Source organism: Elaeis guineensis, chromosome 8, assembly GCF_000442705.2.
Source record: "Elaeis guineensis isolate ETL-2024a chromosome 8, EG11, whole genome shotgun sequence".
NCBI lineage: Eukaryota > Viridiplantae > Streptophyta > Magnoliopsida > Arecales > Arecaceae > Elaeis > Elaeis guineensis.
Window position 1 is genome coordinate 20847201 of NC_026000.2, and position 16996 is coordinate 20864196.

The 16996-nt window shown below is 36.7% G+C and overlaps 1 protein-coding gene across 3 annotated transcripts in view; it reads left to right on the forward strand.

Moving 5' to 3' along the window:
• Positions 1-16662, forward strand: part of LOC105049896 (uncharacterized) — a 28741-nt gene extending 12079 nt beyond the window's left edge. For 2 of the 3 annotated variants that reach the window (XM_010929681.2, XM_019852048.2), the window contains exons 16-21: positions 3762-3896; positions 10926-11071; positions 11284-11424; positions 13670-13993; positions 15020-15163; positions 16463-16657. In XM_010929681.2, coding sequence (XP_010927983.1) covers positions 3762-3896; positions 10926-11071; positions 11284-11424; positions 13670-13993; positions 15020-15142 — 869 coding nt within the window. In that variant the 3' untranslated portion in view covers positions 15143-15163; positions 16463-16657. Of the gene's footprint in view, positions 1-3761; positions 3897-10925; positions 11072-11283; positions 11425-13669; positions 13994-15019; positions 15174-16462 lie in introns of all 3 variants that reach the window. The other variant, XM_019852047.2, reaches the window with a different exon arrangement.
• Positions 16663-16996: the final 334 nt, after the last annotated feature.

The window sequence follows — 16996 nt, forward strand, 5'->3', positions numbered from 1 at the left end:
ATTACATGCTGTTTGCTGTGCTATGTTAGTACATGGCATGCTGTGTGCAAAAACTGGTTTTACCGGCATATGGGCATGAGTTAATAGTTTAGTTTTTCTTCTTTGTTGAAACTATTCTAAACTTCTAAGGCTCTTGGATATTATGTTGCATAAAAAAAATAATCGAAACTAACAAATGATATTTAAAAACAAAAAATCTACATTTTTGTATTGATTACCATGCAGTAGCCAGTTTAAGGCAATATTGCATGGCATTACACCCTGACAATGTATGAGCACCAAATGTATGAAATTTGATTGTTAAAATATGTAACAGTCATTGTAAAAAAGGTATACCTTGATCCATTCCTCTACTGCTATGTTGCCATTGATAAAGTCCAGCCTTTTATCTTGTGAAGAAATGTGAAAGCAAATAGAGAGTGTTGGAAGCCTCTTGGCTTGGTACCATGTTTAGACCCTCACAGGTGTGTGTTTAGGTTCACATTGGTTGTGTGTTGGAAAGATCTTGGGTACTTATATATGACCAAAGTATCTAAATGGCAGTTTTTGACTAGCCTTTTTAGGTGAGGTTTTGGATTATTACAAATGATATTAGAGCGGACTTAATACACGGCTCGTAAGCGGGCCTAATACACGGCTCGTATGGACTGGAGGACACCAAAGCACAGGCTTTTTTAGGCTAACCACAAGCCAAACAGGGTGTCTATGCATGGATTTAACTGGATTCAACCCAGTGAGAATGTCAAGGTTTAAAGTGGGGGAGTGAGGACCCATGTAGGGGTGTGTATACAGTCCCATATCAGTTGTGTTGGGGAGATCTTTGGGTACCTATACACTTATACATGGCTAAGTAATCCACATAACACATTCTGACTAGTCGTTCAGAGTGAAGTCCTTGGTTGTTACAAATGGTATCAGAGTGGACTTCGTCTTTAGCCCATGTGATGGGGGGTGTTGTAGCATAGGGTCTTTTGGGACTGATCATGAGTTAATTGTAGTGTTTGTGATTGAATTTTATTGGATTTGGACTCTTAGCCTAGTGAGGAAGCTATAGTTTTAAATGGGGAAGTATGCACAGACCCTTGTGGGTGTGCATTTGGTCCCACCTTAGTTGGGGAGATCTTAGGTACATCCATAGGGTTAAGAAACCTAAATAACAACTTTTGACTAGCTCTTTTGAGTGAGATCCTTGGTTACAAATGGTATTAGAGTAGACCCGACCCACAACTCATGTGAACTAGGAGACACTACAACATGGGCTCCTTTGGGCCCTAGCTATGAGCCAATCATGGTGTTTGTAATTGAATTTGAATGGATTTAGACCCTTAGCCTGTAGAGGATGCTGGGATTTAAGTTGGGGCATATGTGAGGACCCTTCCAGGCGTGCCTTTGTTCCCACTTATTAGCTGTTACCATGGCATAATAGATTGGTGATCTAACATTTTGAGAAAAGGAGAGAGTATCAATCATAGAAAAACTGATAGAGAAAAAAAAACCTAGCTATTGGAATTGAATCGATGACCATAGCATTACAACACATACATACTGACATATATACATAGCGCACACACACACACACATATACACACACACACATACATATATACATATATATATATATACACATACACATATACATGCATATACATATATATACATACATATACATATATATACATGTACATATATATACATGTACATATATATACATACATACATATACATGTGCATATATCTACATGTACATATATCTACATGTACATACATCTACATGTACATATATATACATACATATATATACATGTACATATATCTACATGTACATACATCTACATGTACATATATATACATACATATATATACATGTACATATATCTACATACATATATATACATACATACATATATCTACATGTACGTATGTGTACATACATATGTGTACATACGTATGTGTACATACATATATGTATATGTACGTGTGTGTGTGTATAGCGGAGAGTTTCACACATTAGCTGTTACCATGATATAATAGATCGGTGATCTAACATTTTGAAAAAAGGAGAGAGTATCAATCATAGAAAAATCGATAGAGAAAAAAAATCAGCTATTGGAATCGAAACGATGACCATAGCATTACAACACATACATGCATACATACATATACATATACATATATATATATATATATCTGTGTGTGTGTGTACACGCATAGATACACATATATACATGTGCGTGTATTTATATATGTGTGTGTGTGTGTACACACACACACATATACATGTGTGTGTATTTATATATGTGTGTGTGTATCCACACACACACACACACACAAATATATGTGTGTGTGGTGTGCGTGTGCGCGCACATGCATATATATATGTATGTATGTTCACTCTCCAGAGGGCTAGAAGCTTCAACATCTTTAAGATGCAATAATAGATCCCATGCTTATAGTCTGGTTTTTTAAGTTTAGAAGATTAAGGGAGAATTACTTAAGGGGGCCCTTTTTTTTTTCCCTGAGGTGGGGAGGGGTTGCATCATGTCCATGGATTCAAGCACTGTGTCGTGCCAATCCGTGTTATATGATATGTACAACACTAGTCATACATAAACATGCTGCAGGTGGTACACAGCATTGTTGTGCTTCAATCCATATCTGTCTGTGGCAATTCCTGATGGACACCCTTTTTTTTTTTTTGGCCCTATATCATGTATAAGTGCTAGCACATGACTGGCCTGACATGGTGTAGTGCATCAAGTGGTTCCTTTTTGTTATGGGTAAGTGCGTCAAATGTTTCTTTAATGCATGAAAGCACTAGGAACAAAAAAATATAGGTAAGATCTTGTTGGATTTTCATTGTGTGACACATACAAGAGAAAAACAACAGACAGTAAACAATGATTTTTTATAGTATCAATGCCTTACTAGAAACCAAAACCCTTGTTGAAAACTTACCAATTTAATTCTGTTTCCATGGCTAGTATCACCAACTAGATATGAATAATTGAAACAAGAGGTTTTTATAAGTTGGGCATGTTTGTGTTGCTTGGATACAATTACTTGGCCAAGGTACTGGCGTCAAACTCCTATGGACACACCTATGTATTTGTATCAGAAGGGTGATAGATTCTTCAATTTCAAAAGTGCTTATTTGATAAGGAAAAACATCCTAAGTCGTGGAAAATGAATCTAATTGAAGGTACCTGGGGTGTTCCATCTAATGTCTTCTGTTGTCTTGTTGTAGAAGAGGCTTCGATCCTCTTTTCAGTATCTGTCATCCGCCTGAAAAAAAAAAGAAGAAATATTCTCTTTAATTACTGATTTTAAATATACTATATTTTGGAAATCTGGCCAGTTAAAATTATATATGTTGAAGAAAAGTTTATTTTAATCATCTAGCATACGAGCTTGTCTTTTCTTCTTGATGTTTAAGTTTTCTCTTATTCCTATTATATCAGTCATATTCTTATTTCTCCTTGTTCTATTTTTCTTGTTATGAAGATACCTGGGGTGTTCCATCTCATATTTAGAATATTCTGGTCCAGAGTTTGTCAGAGTTGATAAATCTAGAGAAATTCATGCTTAATTTAGCATTCAATGTCAATCCCCCAATCCCCATCTCTCCTCCCCCCCCCCCCCCCAAAAAAAAAAAAAAAAAAAAAAAACTTTTTTCTCTTCTAAATCCAATGCATCCCAGGAGAATTCTTGATTTTTCTTGCATGTTCTACTTTTAGTCATTTTTTCACCACATCTTAATGCAGGTGATGATTTGGAGCCACTTATATTACTAAGAATTATAGAGGTTTTGCACTTGTCTTATAAAGCTGGTCATGTTCAAATTTCAGACCAAATTGGTTTCTTGGTCGCTTTAGTTGCACGCTTTAAAGTTTTTCCTGGTAATCTCTTGATCACATTTTGCTATTACCTAGTTTTCTGTTTCATTGTTTAGTATTTTTGTTAGTCTACATACTGAATGAATCTTTTGTACCTTGACCTTTTGTTCTTATATGTCTGTTATGATCTAAATGCTGGAACATTCGGCTGAATCTAGGTAATTGACCAGTTTATAACAGTAGGCAACTTTTATTTTCATGTTAAAGATAACCTTTTATTGCAATCAGTAAAATTTAAGTAAATAATTAGTTAATATCTTCTAGTGATGCCCTCTGTTGTTGCCATTGGCCAATTTCAAACTGTAGTAGTTTGGCTCTTTTGTTTCATTTTTCATTTCCTCCTTTTATTCTTATGTTATCAAAGTTACCTGTAAAAACATGATACAAATAGGAATAAGAGCAGAAAACTCATTAATACATTCTCACTGATTGAATTGTGCATGCAAAATTTTCATGGAACCAAACAAATATGATTTAGGTGTAACTTATCAGATGCGCTTAATATAAGAGATCTGCGCTAACGCCCAATTGAACCCCGCAGAATGTTAACCCATGGTCTCCACTCCTTGTGCTAGGTTGTTTCTTGGATCTGCTTTTCACTTTGGAAGAGGCCTCCAGTGTTTTTTAAAATCCTAGTTCAGGTTAGATGCAGAGGAAGAGGGGAGAGAGAGAAAGAGAGAGAGAGAGAGAAGGGGGGCATCCCTTTTTCTTTACATAAGAGGTCCTTTGGTGTCCACCCATCCTGCTCCCACTCTACCGAGGAGGGAGCTCTCACTTGAAGGGGCCCATCCCCTTTCTTCTAATTGGATTTACAAAAGAGGCCAGCATCCCATGTAATTGGGCCCATATATCCTAATCTAATTAGGAGAACAAAAGCGTGCCCATTAAACAGGTGTTCCCATTTAGTTATCTTATGAGCAAGCCTGGTAATGGGCTTGATAGCACCCTCGACATCTTCTACAAGTAATTTATGCCCTACACTCATAGTACACAAGCTCTAATGCCCTGTAACCTTCCATGTGCCAATTTGTGCACTTTGTGGTCCTATTTTTGCAAACATTCCAGAACTGAATCATGCTATGGTGTAATGCTATCAATATGAGGATATAGGTTTCTAGTCAAAAGAATATCATATATAAAGGTAACCAACCTCCAAATGTAGGACCTATCATATCTCATATGACCCCCTGCACTGAAGTTATCAATGACTTGGAAATTGTTATTATAGCAAATTCCCTGAGATACTAGTCTGTTTGCTTGATAGTTCAACCATTCACATTTTCCCTTCATAATATCCACTATAAGGTTTGCCAAATCATCTCGATCTATCTAGCTCGGGGCGTGCTGAATTGTAATAGCGGTTGATCAAGATGGTTCCAGTGTTCGAAACGAAACATCGGTGAAGACTGGGGGAGGGAGAAGAAAAGAGAGGAAAAAGATAGAGAGGAGGGAAGGAGAGTGAACTGTCGGGAAGGCCCATTGAAGCCTTTGGAGCTTTGCCTCCTTTGGAGAGAGAAAACTAAAGAGATAGAGAGAGGGAGGGATAGGGAGGAAAAGAATGGGAGAGGATGGGGAGGCCAGTGCTGGCTGCTAGAGGGCCACAGAGGACCTCGAATGGTCGGATTTTCCTTCTTGACCTTCGTTGGATCGATAGGGGCGAGTTACCTTTGTTTCGATTAGGATTTTCATTTGTTTTATCAATTTACAATGAAACTTACAACACTGTTGCTAACTTCATTGTGAATTAGGAAAAAAAATAAAATCCCAATGTTGTGGATGTCACTGTGAATTAGGAAAATAATTAAAATCCTGATCGGAATAGGGGACAAGTCACCCTAGTTTCAATCAAGTGGAGGTCAAGGAAAATCTGGCCATCCGAAGGCCTCAGCAGCCCTCCAACAGCCATCGAGGGCATCTTTGCCCTCTCCAGCTCTCTTCCTCTCCCTCCCTCCCCCTCTCTCTATCTCTCTTTTCCTCTCTTGGTTCTTCCTTTTCTCTGCTCCTTTAGTCACCCATGGGCCTCTGCAGCCCTCTAGTGGCCACCATTAGCCTCTCCGCCTTCTCTCTCTTCTTCCCTCCCTCTGTCCCTTCCTCTTCACTCTTTTCCTTTCTCCCTCTCTCCCTTCCCCCTCTCTTTTTTTTCTTTCTCCACTTCCCCCTCCCTTGCTCTCTGCTATGTCGGTTCGGGCTCGGCATGGGGGCATACCAAACCGTGCTACCGGCCGATTGGTATGGGCCCCAGTACCCACATAGCGAATCTTAATCCATTAAGTTTTATTAGTTCTTAATATAATGTATTAACATTGTTGAAGTGTTAACCGAACACATCCATTGGTTTTTGTAGTATGTTTAGATGTTGGAAAATTTCTTAGATTTTTTTTTATAAATTAATATACTTTATAATTATCTTATATATAAATTAAACTTTATTGGAACTTTTGCAAAAAAATACTGGTTGGCTTACTTTGCCTCAAGGTTCGCATCTTAATATCGGACCTTGTACTGATAGCATCCTATTACAGTGTCGGTACGCGGTATGGTATTGAGATGACGAGATGTATTGTGTTAGTATAGTATGAGACTGTGTACCAGTTTGGTACCGATATGGTACAGTATCGATTGATCTTTGCCTTGTCAATCCTTTTGCTCAACTCGATAATGCTTCCATATTAGATGGTGGATTCTTTGACTTCTAATGCACCCCTTGACATAGGCCATGTGCACCCTAATGAGCCATTGGGCATAAACTGTATTTGTAGCAAGGTAAGCCAGACCATCCAAAACCAGTTGATTTGGGATGAACCAAATCGGTCCGATCTGTTGCTAGTATGGTTCAGCTAGCTCAAAATGAGATATACCTTGCTCTCAGAAATGAAGGCTCGAAGCCCTCTCTGGCTCTCCTAACTCCTGTTCGAAACCCTAGATCCCCATCGACAATGATTAAGACGTCCAACAATGCCATGTGAGCTCTCTCTCTCTCTCTCTCTCTCTACACCCTTTTTGAAGCCTTCGGTGAGTCTGGAATCTCTCACGATGATGATGTTCGGTCTCTCTCTTTCAGGTGAATTTGAGATTTTTTGGAGAAATTATATCTTACATTATGTGCACCACATAATTGTGCACACCACTAATCACAACCGCTTGTTCCTATAGCTGTGCATTGAGATGTGCACTTGATGAATGGAGCCCATAAGAACGAGCGACTGTGATTGGTGGTGTGCACGGCTAATGGCGCACACAATGTAGGATATAATTTCTCAACATTTCTGGTCCAGAGACTCTCTCCCTTTGTCGCACCGATGACGATGACGACAATGTTGTCTGGTCTCTCTCTCTCTCTCTCTCTCTCTCATGTTAGTCTGAAGTCTGTCCCTCCGTCTTTCTCCCTTCTTCCTCTCCCCCTTTTCCCTCTCCCTCCCTCTCCTCCTCCCTATTCAGTCCTCCCTGTCCCTGCTCACAGTTCCAGTCCACCATGCTTTGGTACTATATGGACCGGTATCATATCGTGCTAGTCACTGGCCGACACAATTATTGGTGTTGGTTGTGCTTAGCTATTAGAGATCATGACTTTCGCAAGTTCACATGCATCACTCAAGTTAGGGAACATGCAAATACTATTACAAGATGAGAATAACTTATCCAAATGGTATGGTCTCAAGAAAACATGCCCCCGTTCAGTCAATCAATATAATACAAAAGTGTCAATATGGAATATCTACTTTTGTATTAAGAAGGCTTGTCACTATCTTATAGACATCACCCACAATCAGCAGCTATATGATTGGGTCTCCTAACCTCATTCATAGCTTTATGTAATCGACCGAGTTCCCTACTATGCCCTTATGGCTCTTAGGTGGTTTATACCACATATACATCTCATGCTAATGTAAATAAGAGCAAACTATGCATTAGTGGAGTAATAAAACAATGTTACTAATGCCTCATATTTATCTTGTTAAGTGAAATATGGCTTTATTAGGACATTTTCAATGACTTAGTTCTTGTCCTTTTCCCTTTATGATTTCATTTTGACATGGGTTATCATCTTCTTTTGGTGTTAGTGGAAGCTTGACATAGTGAACTCTTTTGCTGTGGAAGTTGTTGAAGGATTGTATTTCAAATTAATTTCCTTCTTTCTCCAATGCATTTGGAGATATTTTGATGCAGCATAACTTACAATATTAGATTTTGAAACCAAATTGAATGCACTATAGAAGCTAAGAAGCTATCAGTTGCAGGTGGAAGGTGGCCACCTTGGCAGATTGTAACAGAAAAAAAAATATTAGAAAAGTTATTTAAGTTAGAACATGGATAAACATTAATAGAAATAGAGCCAAAAAATAAGAGAAGACAAAGGGTTCCCACTCAACATGCCTATGATGCTCAGTTATAACAGTTTTCTTTTTGAGGAATTGCTTCCATGGTATAAGCTTGGAAACTGAAGCATTTTCTTGAGTGATGTAATTCTACACTGAATTATTTACATCAGGTGGAAAGAAGAGTTCCAAAAGGAAATGATTCTTGAAAGTAGCAGAATGAAGCTTAGCCAGGTTGTGCTTGGGTCTAGTTTTGATTCAAAATTTGCTACCAGGGGAATTCTAACTGAGAAGAGAGGGTCAAGGACCCCATTGATCAGGAATTTTGAACTTAGTATGATGTTTATGCTTGACCAACTATTTAATCTAACCTTCCTAGGAAGGATTGATTTTGATCTCCATTACCATTCTGAAGTTGATGATTTGTATCCTCTTGAGTTGTAGTGGAAATCTCATCTCTAGTCTATCAGGAAAATGTTATGCACATAATAGTTGTTATATAGTTCCAAAGTAAACTACATGAAGCGGGGAAACTACCATGAGACACCATCAAATGTGGCTTATATACCATGGAATCAGACCACATTGTAATTGTGAGGTTTATTGGTCATGGGCTCTCATACATTGAACATGGGATATAGGTTTCGTGGTAGCATGCATGTTTAGGAAGAACTAACAGAAGCAGCTACATGGAGGGGCAAAAGTGGAGCTAATAGGAGGAAGAATAAAAGGATAGGAGGCAAAACTGTAAATTAGCAGGTACAGGAAGGGGATATGAGGAAGAAGAGGAAATTGAAAGTTGCAAGTGGTAAAAGAGAGAAAAAAAAAGAAATGAAATGAAGCTTAACCTTGATATTTGTCAGTCAAGAAACTGCTGTTAGTTGTCTATTGGAAATCCCTATTCCCTGCCAATTCCTTGCTGGCTATGTGCCCAAGTTTGTATTTCTTCCTCTATCCTTCTTGGCGATTTGGCCATGAAGGAAGCTACCCTGCATGGTTTTACAGCCTCTTGTTTGACTTGTGTAATACCTGATAAGATGGGGAGATCTTTATGCTTGATATATAGCCTTTTCAACTCCATATCTTCTATAAAGTGAGACTAGGCACACTAGAATCCTAGCATCACATTGATGCAGTATGATATGATATATAAAACTGATGGAGACGTGTTCCAGTCATACGTTATTCATAAAGCTCTGCAGTACATTCACAATTGTCGAGATCAAATTATATTGTAAACAAAATTGTATGCATTTTTGTTGGAATTTTTTTTAAACCAAGATTTGAAAAGTTGTGCATGCATCCTTGTACGGGTACACAAGGGCTTGGTACCCCTTTAGTGCTGAATACCTTTTCTATTTATTTTAATTTTTTGGCTAAATAGTACCAAGGCACTTACCATACTGGTTGGTAACCAGCATAGGTTGATACCTTGATATGTAAATCCTTGTCCTTAACCAATATTTCTTACATCCTATAAGAAATGGAGTTTTATAGGACACTAACCTGTATTTTGCTATCATAGTGCTTGTGTAAAAACTAACCAAGTTATGTCTTAGCACATGTTATTTGCGGATAATATATAGTTTTAGGGGATGAAACTAAGATTGGAGTTAATCGCAAGTTGGAATTATGGAGAAGTGCATTAGAATCAAAAGGTTTTAAGTTAAGTAGAACCAAGACGGAATATACCGAATGTAGTTTTAGTAAAATTAGAAACATAGATGAAGGTAAAGTGAAAACTGAGGCATGAAATTCGTAAGAGTGATTATTTTTGGTATTTAGGATCGATTATCAACAAGGAAGGGGAGATTGAAGATGATGTTATCCATAGGATTACCCAGGGTGCATAAAATGAAGAAGTGCAAACAGGATATTATGCGATTGTAGGATACTTGCTAAGTTGAAGGCAAAATTTTATATAACAGCTATACAACCAGCAATGCTTTATGGTACAAAATGTTGTGCAGTTAGAGAATAACATGCATATAAGATGAGTTGCTTGAAATGAGAATGTTGAGATGAATGTGTAGCAATAGAAGAACAAGGTAGAATAAGAAATTAAGTCTTTTGTAAAAGCAGAGGTAGCATAAATAAATTGAGAGAAGGACAATTTAGATGGTTTGGACATGTACAATATAGGTCGAGGGATACTCTAGTATAGAGTGATTTGATACATGTAGATGGAAGAGGGTTAAAGGTAGAGTGAGAATCATATGGGATAAAGTAGTAAGGACTTGATATTGCTACATCTTTCAAGATGTGTGGCCCTAAACAGAGTGGAGGAAATGATTCATGTGGTTGACCCCAACTAGTTTGGGATTAAGACTTGGTTGAGTTATGTTGATTTGCTAGTGATGATTCCATTTATCTAGCATCTATATTTACCCTAAGGTGATGAACTTAATGTAGCCGTAGATATTAAGTGTTACTTATAATGAATCTGGTGTCAGTATCTATAAAAAGATTTATCAGGTTTGTTGTTGTCTTAGGTGCATTGGCTTGCAATCATGAATCTCTCATCTTGGTATTTGCTGTCACATGAATGTCATTCTCCACTTGATATAGCAAATTTCCTTTTTTCTTTTTTAATCTTGTTCTTCATCTAGTTTTTGAAGGCTAATTTCTTGAATAGTTTTTGAAGTCAAAAAAGCAGCAAATTAGTTTCTTTTCATGGATGCTGATTTTTATCTTAAGACTGCAATTTTTATTTCAGAGGAGATTTGCATGGAGAATGAAGGAATGGTCTCGAATCGGAAAACTTTCAAGTCTCTCACTGGTGCTATTTTCACATGCCTTTCTCAGATGGGTGACAATTCCTTGATTCTAAACGTGCTGTGCCAGAACATATTTAATGAGATAGTATGTTTTCAACCTTCCCTAACTTATTTTCTTTTTGCTTGGAGAAGCTATTGAGTTTGATGCTTTTTAAGTGCTGTGTTTTTTAGTACTTTGATGTTTCTGCGATCCCTGAATGGTTGTTTTGCTAATGATTGGTGTTGTGGACTTGTGGTGAAGATTTCTGCTCCTAGCTGAACAATGTGGATCTTACTGTATTTTGCTCTTTGTCGCAGTCACAAAAGCCACCTCTAGATAACATTCATGGGCTGCTCAGAATGATCAATGCACTTGATACCAGGCCCACGAAACTTTCAGAGGAGAACATTAGCAGCCTAGGCAACTGCCTCTCTAGCTATATGGTTGATGCTGCTTCTGTATGTATTATCTCACCTTGTGCTGTCACTTTTTCATGCAAGTCCTTCAATAACATTGCCTTGTACAGAGATTATCGAGTTCTGGGTTCCTGATTTTGTATGATACTCTGTGGTGGCTTTATTATTTGTTTATTTATTTATTTATTTGCATAGGTGATACAGATCTAATCAATGATTTTTAAAGAAAATCAGTGACCCATCTGAAACTCATGAGTAGAGCATTAAGTGGAAACTGGGATTTTGGTTTTCAGCCAAGACTGTAAAACTCAAGTGACATGTTTTGGTTTTTAGTTAAATCCATAACTATATTGGCTTCAAGGTTTCAACTAAAACTGGACCATGGGGCACTGCTTATGTGTATATGGGAAAGTTATGCCCCCACCTCCTCCACTCCCCATCTTTAAAAAAAAAAAAAAAAAAAATCCTGCATGTGATCTTCTAGATTTGAACCTGCAACCTTTCCCTTGCAGCAACATGATAAAACGAGGAGCCACTGAATGTATCCAAGTTCTTTTGACTGCAGATCATGCAATCTTTCCAGTTATTTCTTGATTTACTTTAATTGTAGGGAGCATTTATTAATACTAAACGTGGATTCTGCAAGTTCTGTTGTGATTGGAAGCATTAAGTGTTTGTTTCTGAAAAATTCATGATAAAGATTAAATTTTTTTGGAGGATTTAAGATATTGTTTTGGGTTCGTGAGAGAGGGGAAATGGGAGATGAAGGTTTTCGGAGAAGCTTAGTTTTGTCCAATGATTCCCAAGATCTAAGCTTTGAAGTGAGATTTAAAGTCCACAGTCTTCTGTAGGGGGTTGAGTCCCAAAACCTCAAAAATTTCTCTCTGTATGCTATAGACACTCTCTGGTAGAACTTGTCTTGTTGATTATGATCTTTTCATGTATGGTTCTATCTTTAATTTTTTTAAGATTATACTTAATGAACTGCTTTTTTTTTTAAAAAAAATTGCTTTATAGATGTATTTTACAGTTCATCCCTTGTGGACTCATACTTCTATAGATTATAAACTATTCATGTGTTGAATTGCCGTCAAGCAGTTTAATGAATGATATACTACTTTAGAAGAATATGAGGCTTGCCTGATTTAGAACTGTTTTTTTAATAATTTATCATGGTATCAATTTGCACTAAAGGAATCACATAATTATAACACACAACTTTTCATGTCTCACTAGTGTATTGTCTTGATTCATTTCCTTTTTTGTCTTCTTTATGTGTTTTTTGATTTTTTTTTATAGTTTAGAATTTAGATTATTTTAAGGTGGAAACTACGATAATTGGAGCAAAATCCATTGGAACTGTGGAAATCAGAACTTAGTTTGCCCTTGTGAGTTGTGACACCAAAGTCGGAATTGAATTTTGAACCTCTGGAGGAGCCGTCCTTGTGGATAGTGTTTTGGGTTTTTATGTAGCATGTTGATGGGATTAAACATATAGATGTTGTAAACACAGAAAAAATTGGAAGCTGTTAGGTATTTTGGGTTCTGAAGTACTTAAGGCTGAATGAAACTTTCCTTTTTTTCCCTGGTAGGGTTTAAGTCTGTATGCTATCTTACGTTTCTTGAGAATTCTCAAATTTGGGTATCAAATATTGGTATTTTATTTTGGGAAAACCAAATTTTAACTGTTATTGTGCTTCATATTTGATGGCTTTACCATATATTATGTCATTGCTGTTGATTGCTAAGCATTGCCATTTATTTGGTATTTCTTTCTCACTCTAGCCAATTCCATAAACTGTAGATGTTGTATGAAGACATTTAGACACCTCAAGCTTCTATGTGTTAGTAACACACTATTTTAGCTTGTCATTAAACAACATAGCATTCTTTGCGCTGGTGTCTAACACCTAATAATACTAACTCCAGCTTCAGTGCCAGCAATAACTACCATAAATATAAATCCCACAAAGTATGTGTGGCAGGGATCTGGGCTCCGTTAGATGGATTAATTCGCTATCCTATATGCTAGGACATCTGATTAGTGACTTGGGCCTTGTAAAGTTTTGTATGTCTAGAGTGAATAATTTTCTTTGGTTTACTTATTCATCACTCTGTTATGTTATTTAAGATGTGTTTCAAACATGTCTTATTATTGAAGTTACTGGTACCTTTGTGATGATTTATTGTTTGATTCAAGTTTTTATGACAATAAATCTTATTTTGTGCTAATTGTGACTGAAAATTATTTTTGTTGTCTATGTGGTGGTTTCTTTCTTTGACACAGTACATACCAGAAAACATTGATGTGGTCGTTCACTCTGATGGAATCAGCATATATCAATACTATTTCCAGCCTTGCATCTTCCTGTTTTACAGAAGTGACAAGCTCTTATATTACATATTGAAGTTCCTTGATTCGTTGATAATAGAAGACAACATGCTACTTTCTTCTTGTTCTGATGTTAAATTTGCATCTGAGCCTTTAAGAAAAGCACATGCAGTTATTTTTATCCTAATCTTCATGTATAATGATGGGAGACTCCACAGAAATCTGTCTTCAAGTGAAGCAACCATCAAACATATTTTGCAGAACATATGCAGGTTACTGGTAAGCACTTACAGTACAAGCATGAATGCCTTGAGCACTGATTATTTTTATTTCATATAATTCTTATGTGGCTCAAAAAAATATGTGAAACTCTATTTTGGTTGAGATCGGTTGGTTTGAGTCTGGTTTGGCGGTTCTGTGTAGTTTTGGCTGAAATGAATTAAAGTTGAACGTGGATGCTTTGCTCATTAGTTTTTTGGTATGCAGGATCCACCGGAAGTCATTTTTTTTCAAAAGTATATACAAGAATATGGTGTCAATATTGGGTCATTTTTCTTTTACCTTTTGTGATTTATATTTAGCGATTCTTATTCATGGATGATTTGTGGAGGAGCCTTAAGTCTAAAATTGTATTTATATATATATATATATATATATTTTAAGATTGTAAGCATTTTGGTTCCAAAAGTTCAAATTTTTCTTGTCTAAGATTTGGGGTTTTTATTTTTTAAATCTTTTTAAGCTTTCAGTGGGGAAGGTATCCATGAGTAGATCAAGTCCTCAGGTAGTGGATTGTCAAGGTTTAAGCCTGAATTTGCAAGATCTGAGCTTAAGTCTTATGCTGTACAAACTTGCATGCTGATCCCTGGCACTTGATGTGATAGTAACCATTGTATCCTGTTCATCTTTATGTGTACTTTTATGTTTGTATTTTTCATTTTTGGCTTGAGATGAAATCACCAAAACCTATACTACATGATGCCAGCCATCCCCTCCCCCCCCCCCCCCCCCCCCACCTACAAAAAAAAAAAAAAAAGAACACACACACACACGAGAAAAAAAAACCAAAAAAAAAAAAGAGGCAATACCGAAACCATGTTTTCTAACATGGTTTTTAGTTGTCCTGTATAGGCACTGCCATGGAAACAAACTAATTGTAAATTAAATTTCATGTGCTGATGTTTAGTTGCCTTCAAACAAGCTGGTTCTGTAGATTATAGTGCTGCCTAGGTAAGTGTCTTGGTTATTTTAAGTTAGAATAATGGATCGGTGCTGATTAATATTTTTTTTGTATATATAATGCAGGGGTCGAGCAAATTTAATATGACTCTTGAAGAAAGACATAGAATACAGAGCTTGTTTGACCATCTGAAGATCAGGGTATGCAAACTACATTGTTGGGATGTAGATAATCTGGAAAAAGTATGAGAATTCAAGTTATACATGGGAGTAAGAGCACGTACATGTCCATTTCTCTTTTGGTTTTGCATTTCTTGACTCCAATAGTGCATTCAGCTTTTCTTCTTCTTTACATGCTTTCTTACCTCTTTTTTGCTTGCCAATATTAGCAAGAAGTAGATCTGTTTTGCTTATATTTAACTGTTTCATTTTATGGTATTCTGGATTTTCTTTCCTGTTCCTTTTTTTTCTTAGCTCTTAGATGCAAGTTCAAATAATTATTTGATGTTCTGACCCATATTTGGAGGATAATAAGTCAATCCTTTGTCTCATGTAATAGATTTTTTCAGTGTTCATAAATCGTGCCTTGTTTTGGTTATCTGAACATGGAACTAGAAGCCTTCTTTCAATTTTACCAGGTCTCAAATCTCAATTACCGAACTGCGCCTATTTGGTCAGACTGGCACAGAGAGGCCAAGGGTTCTTTTATTAACTGGTTAGCTGACTTGCCTGATAGGGTGGCAACTCCTTTGGAGACTAAAAATTCTGATAGGATGATGTCCGGTCTCCATATCCTTATGATTTCTCCTACATTAGGATTTTCTGAGTAGCTTAAGATTGAGTAAATTAAGAAATCTATAAGAGGCTGTCAATCCTCCAGTCACTTTTCTTTTTCTAAGGGATGCCAGACTCCATTTAAGAAGGTGATTTCCAGTATTTTTGAAGTCTTCGTATCCTAGTCTGCTCCTTTTTTTTTTTTTGCCTCCCCTCAGGATTTTCAGCTTGTATACATATATCAAAAAAGTAGACTTCTCATGTATTCCAAACAAGTTCAGTCAGGCCAACCATAGTTGTTTTTTATTTTATTTTATTTTATTTATATGTTAGAAAACTTTCAGTGATATTTGAAGCCAAGCCCTCAAATATGAAGAGATGACAACATGACTTTTTTTAATGCCCTTTCTAGTGAAACATTTCAGGCTGAAGTTCTTTTTTTCATTGGCATATCAAAATTTGATGTCATGACTTTTTAATTATTGAAGCAGTCAGATACTGAATTTTCACCAAATAGTATTCACATCATCTATCAGTGTCTTGTGTCACCTGTACAGTTATAGGGCAACTGGTCAATGGGCAATGCTTGCATGTTTTGAACTGTTTCTTGCGAATTAAGTATACCATATATTGACTACTAATCTAGTTTGAATTGGAAGTTACTAGTATTATTGAACATCAAAACGCTATTTTATAAAGCTTTACACAGAATTTAGATTCCAATGAAGTATGGTACTCTCTATTTTTGTTGTTGTTCTTGACTCCTAGTGACGACGATGCATGTCTAAATTACAGGTTTTTGTTATCTAAAGAACTTGGTTACCTCATCCTGGTGGTACTTCCAAGTCCACAAGACAAAGTTGCTATCAGAGTATCTTTGTATTTTTGAAATGTTGATCAATGCTGCATTGAAAGTTCAAGAGCAGTTCTTTGGAATTCTGATAAAAGAATACCATCTTCAACTAACCCTGCAACCCCCTCCCCCTTCACACACGCAAAAATTAAAGAATAATGAGCAATGAGAAGATTCTGCAGCAACATCATCATGTAGGAGGATCAAATGCTTCTCAAGAATCTTGAATGAATTCTTCCACCATATGTTGTATGGTTGCTTGATTCAATTTTGCGGTCCATTGAATTGGAGCGTCCACCCATATATTTATCCTCCAACATTTGCGGCGGCCACAGTACATAACGGACATCTGTTAACCTTACACTACTGACCGAATTGTGATTGCCATTTTGGCATCAATTAACTTTGTAAGCATTTATTAAATTGCATCGTGTCAATTTATGTATCGTGGTATTTTTCTCCAATGTAGTATTTTT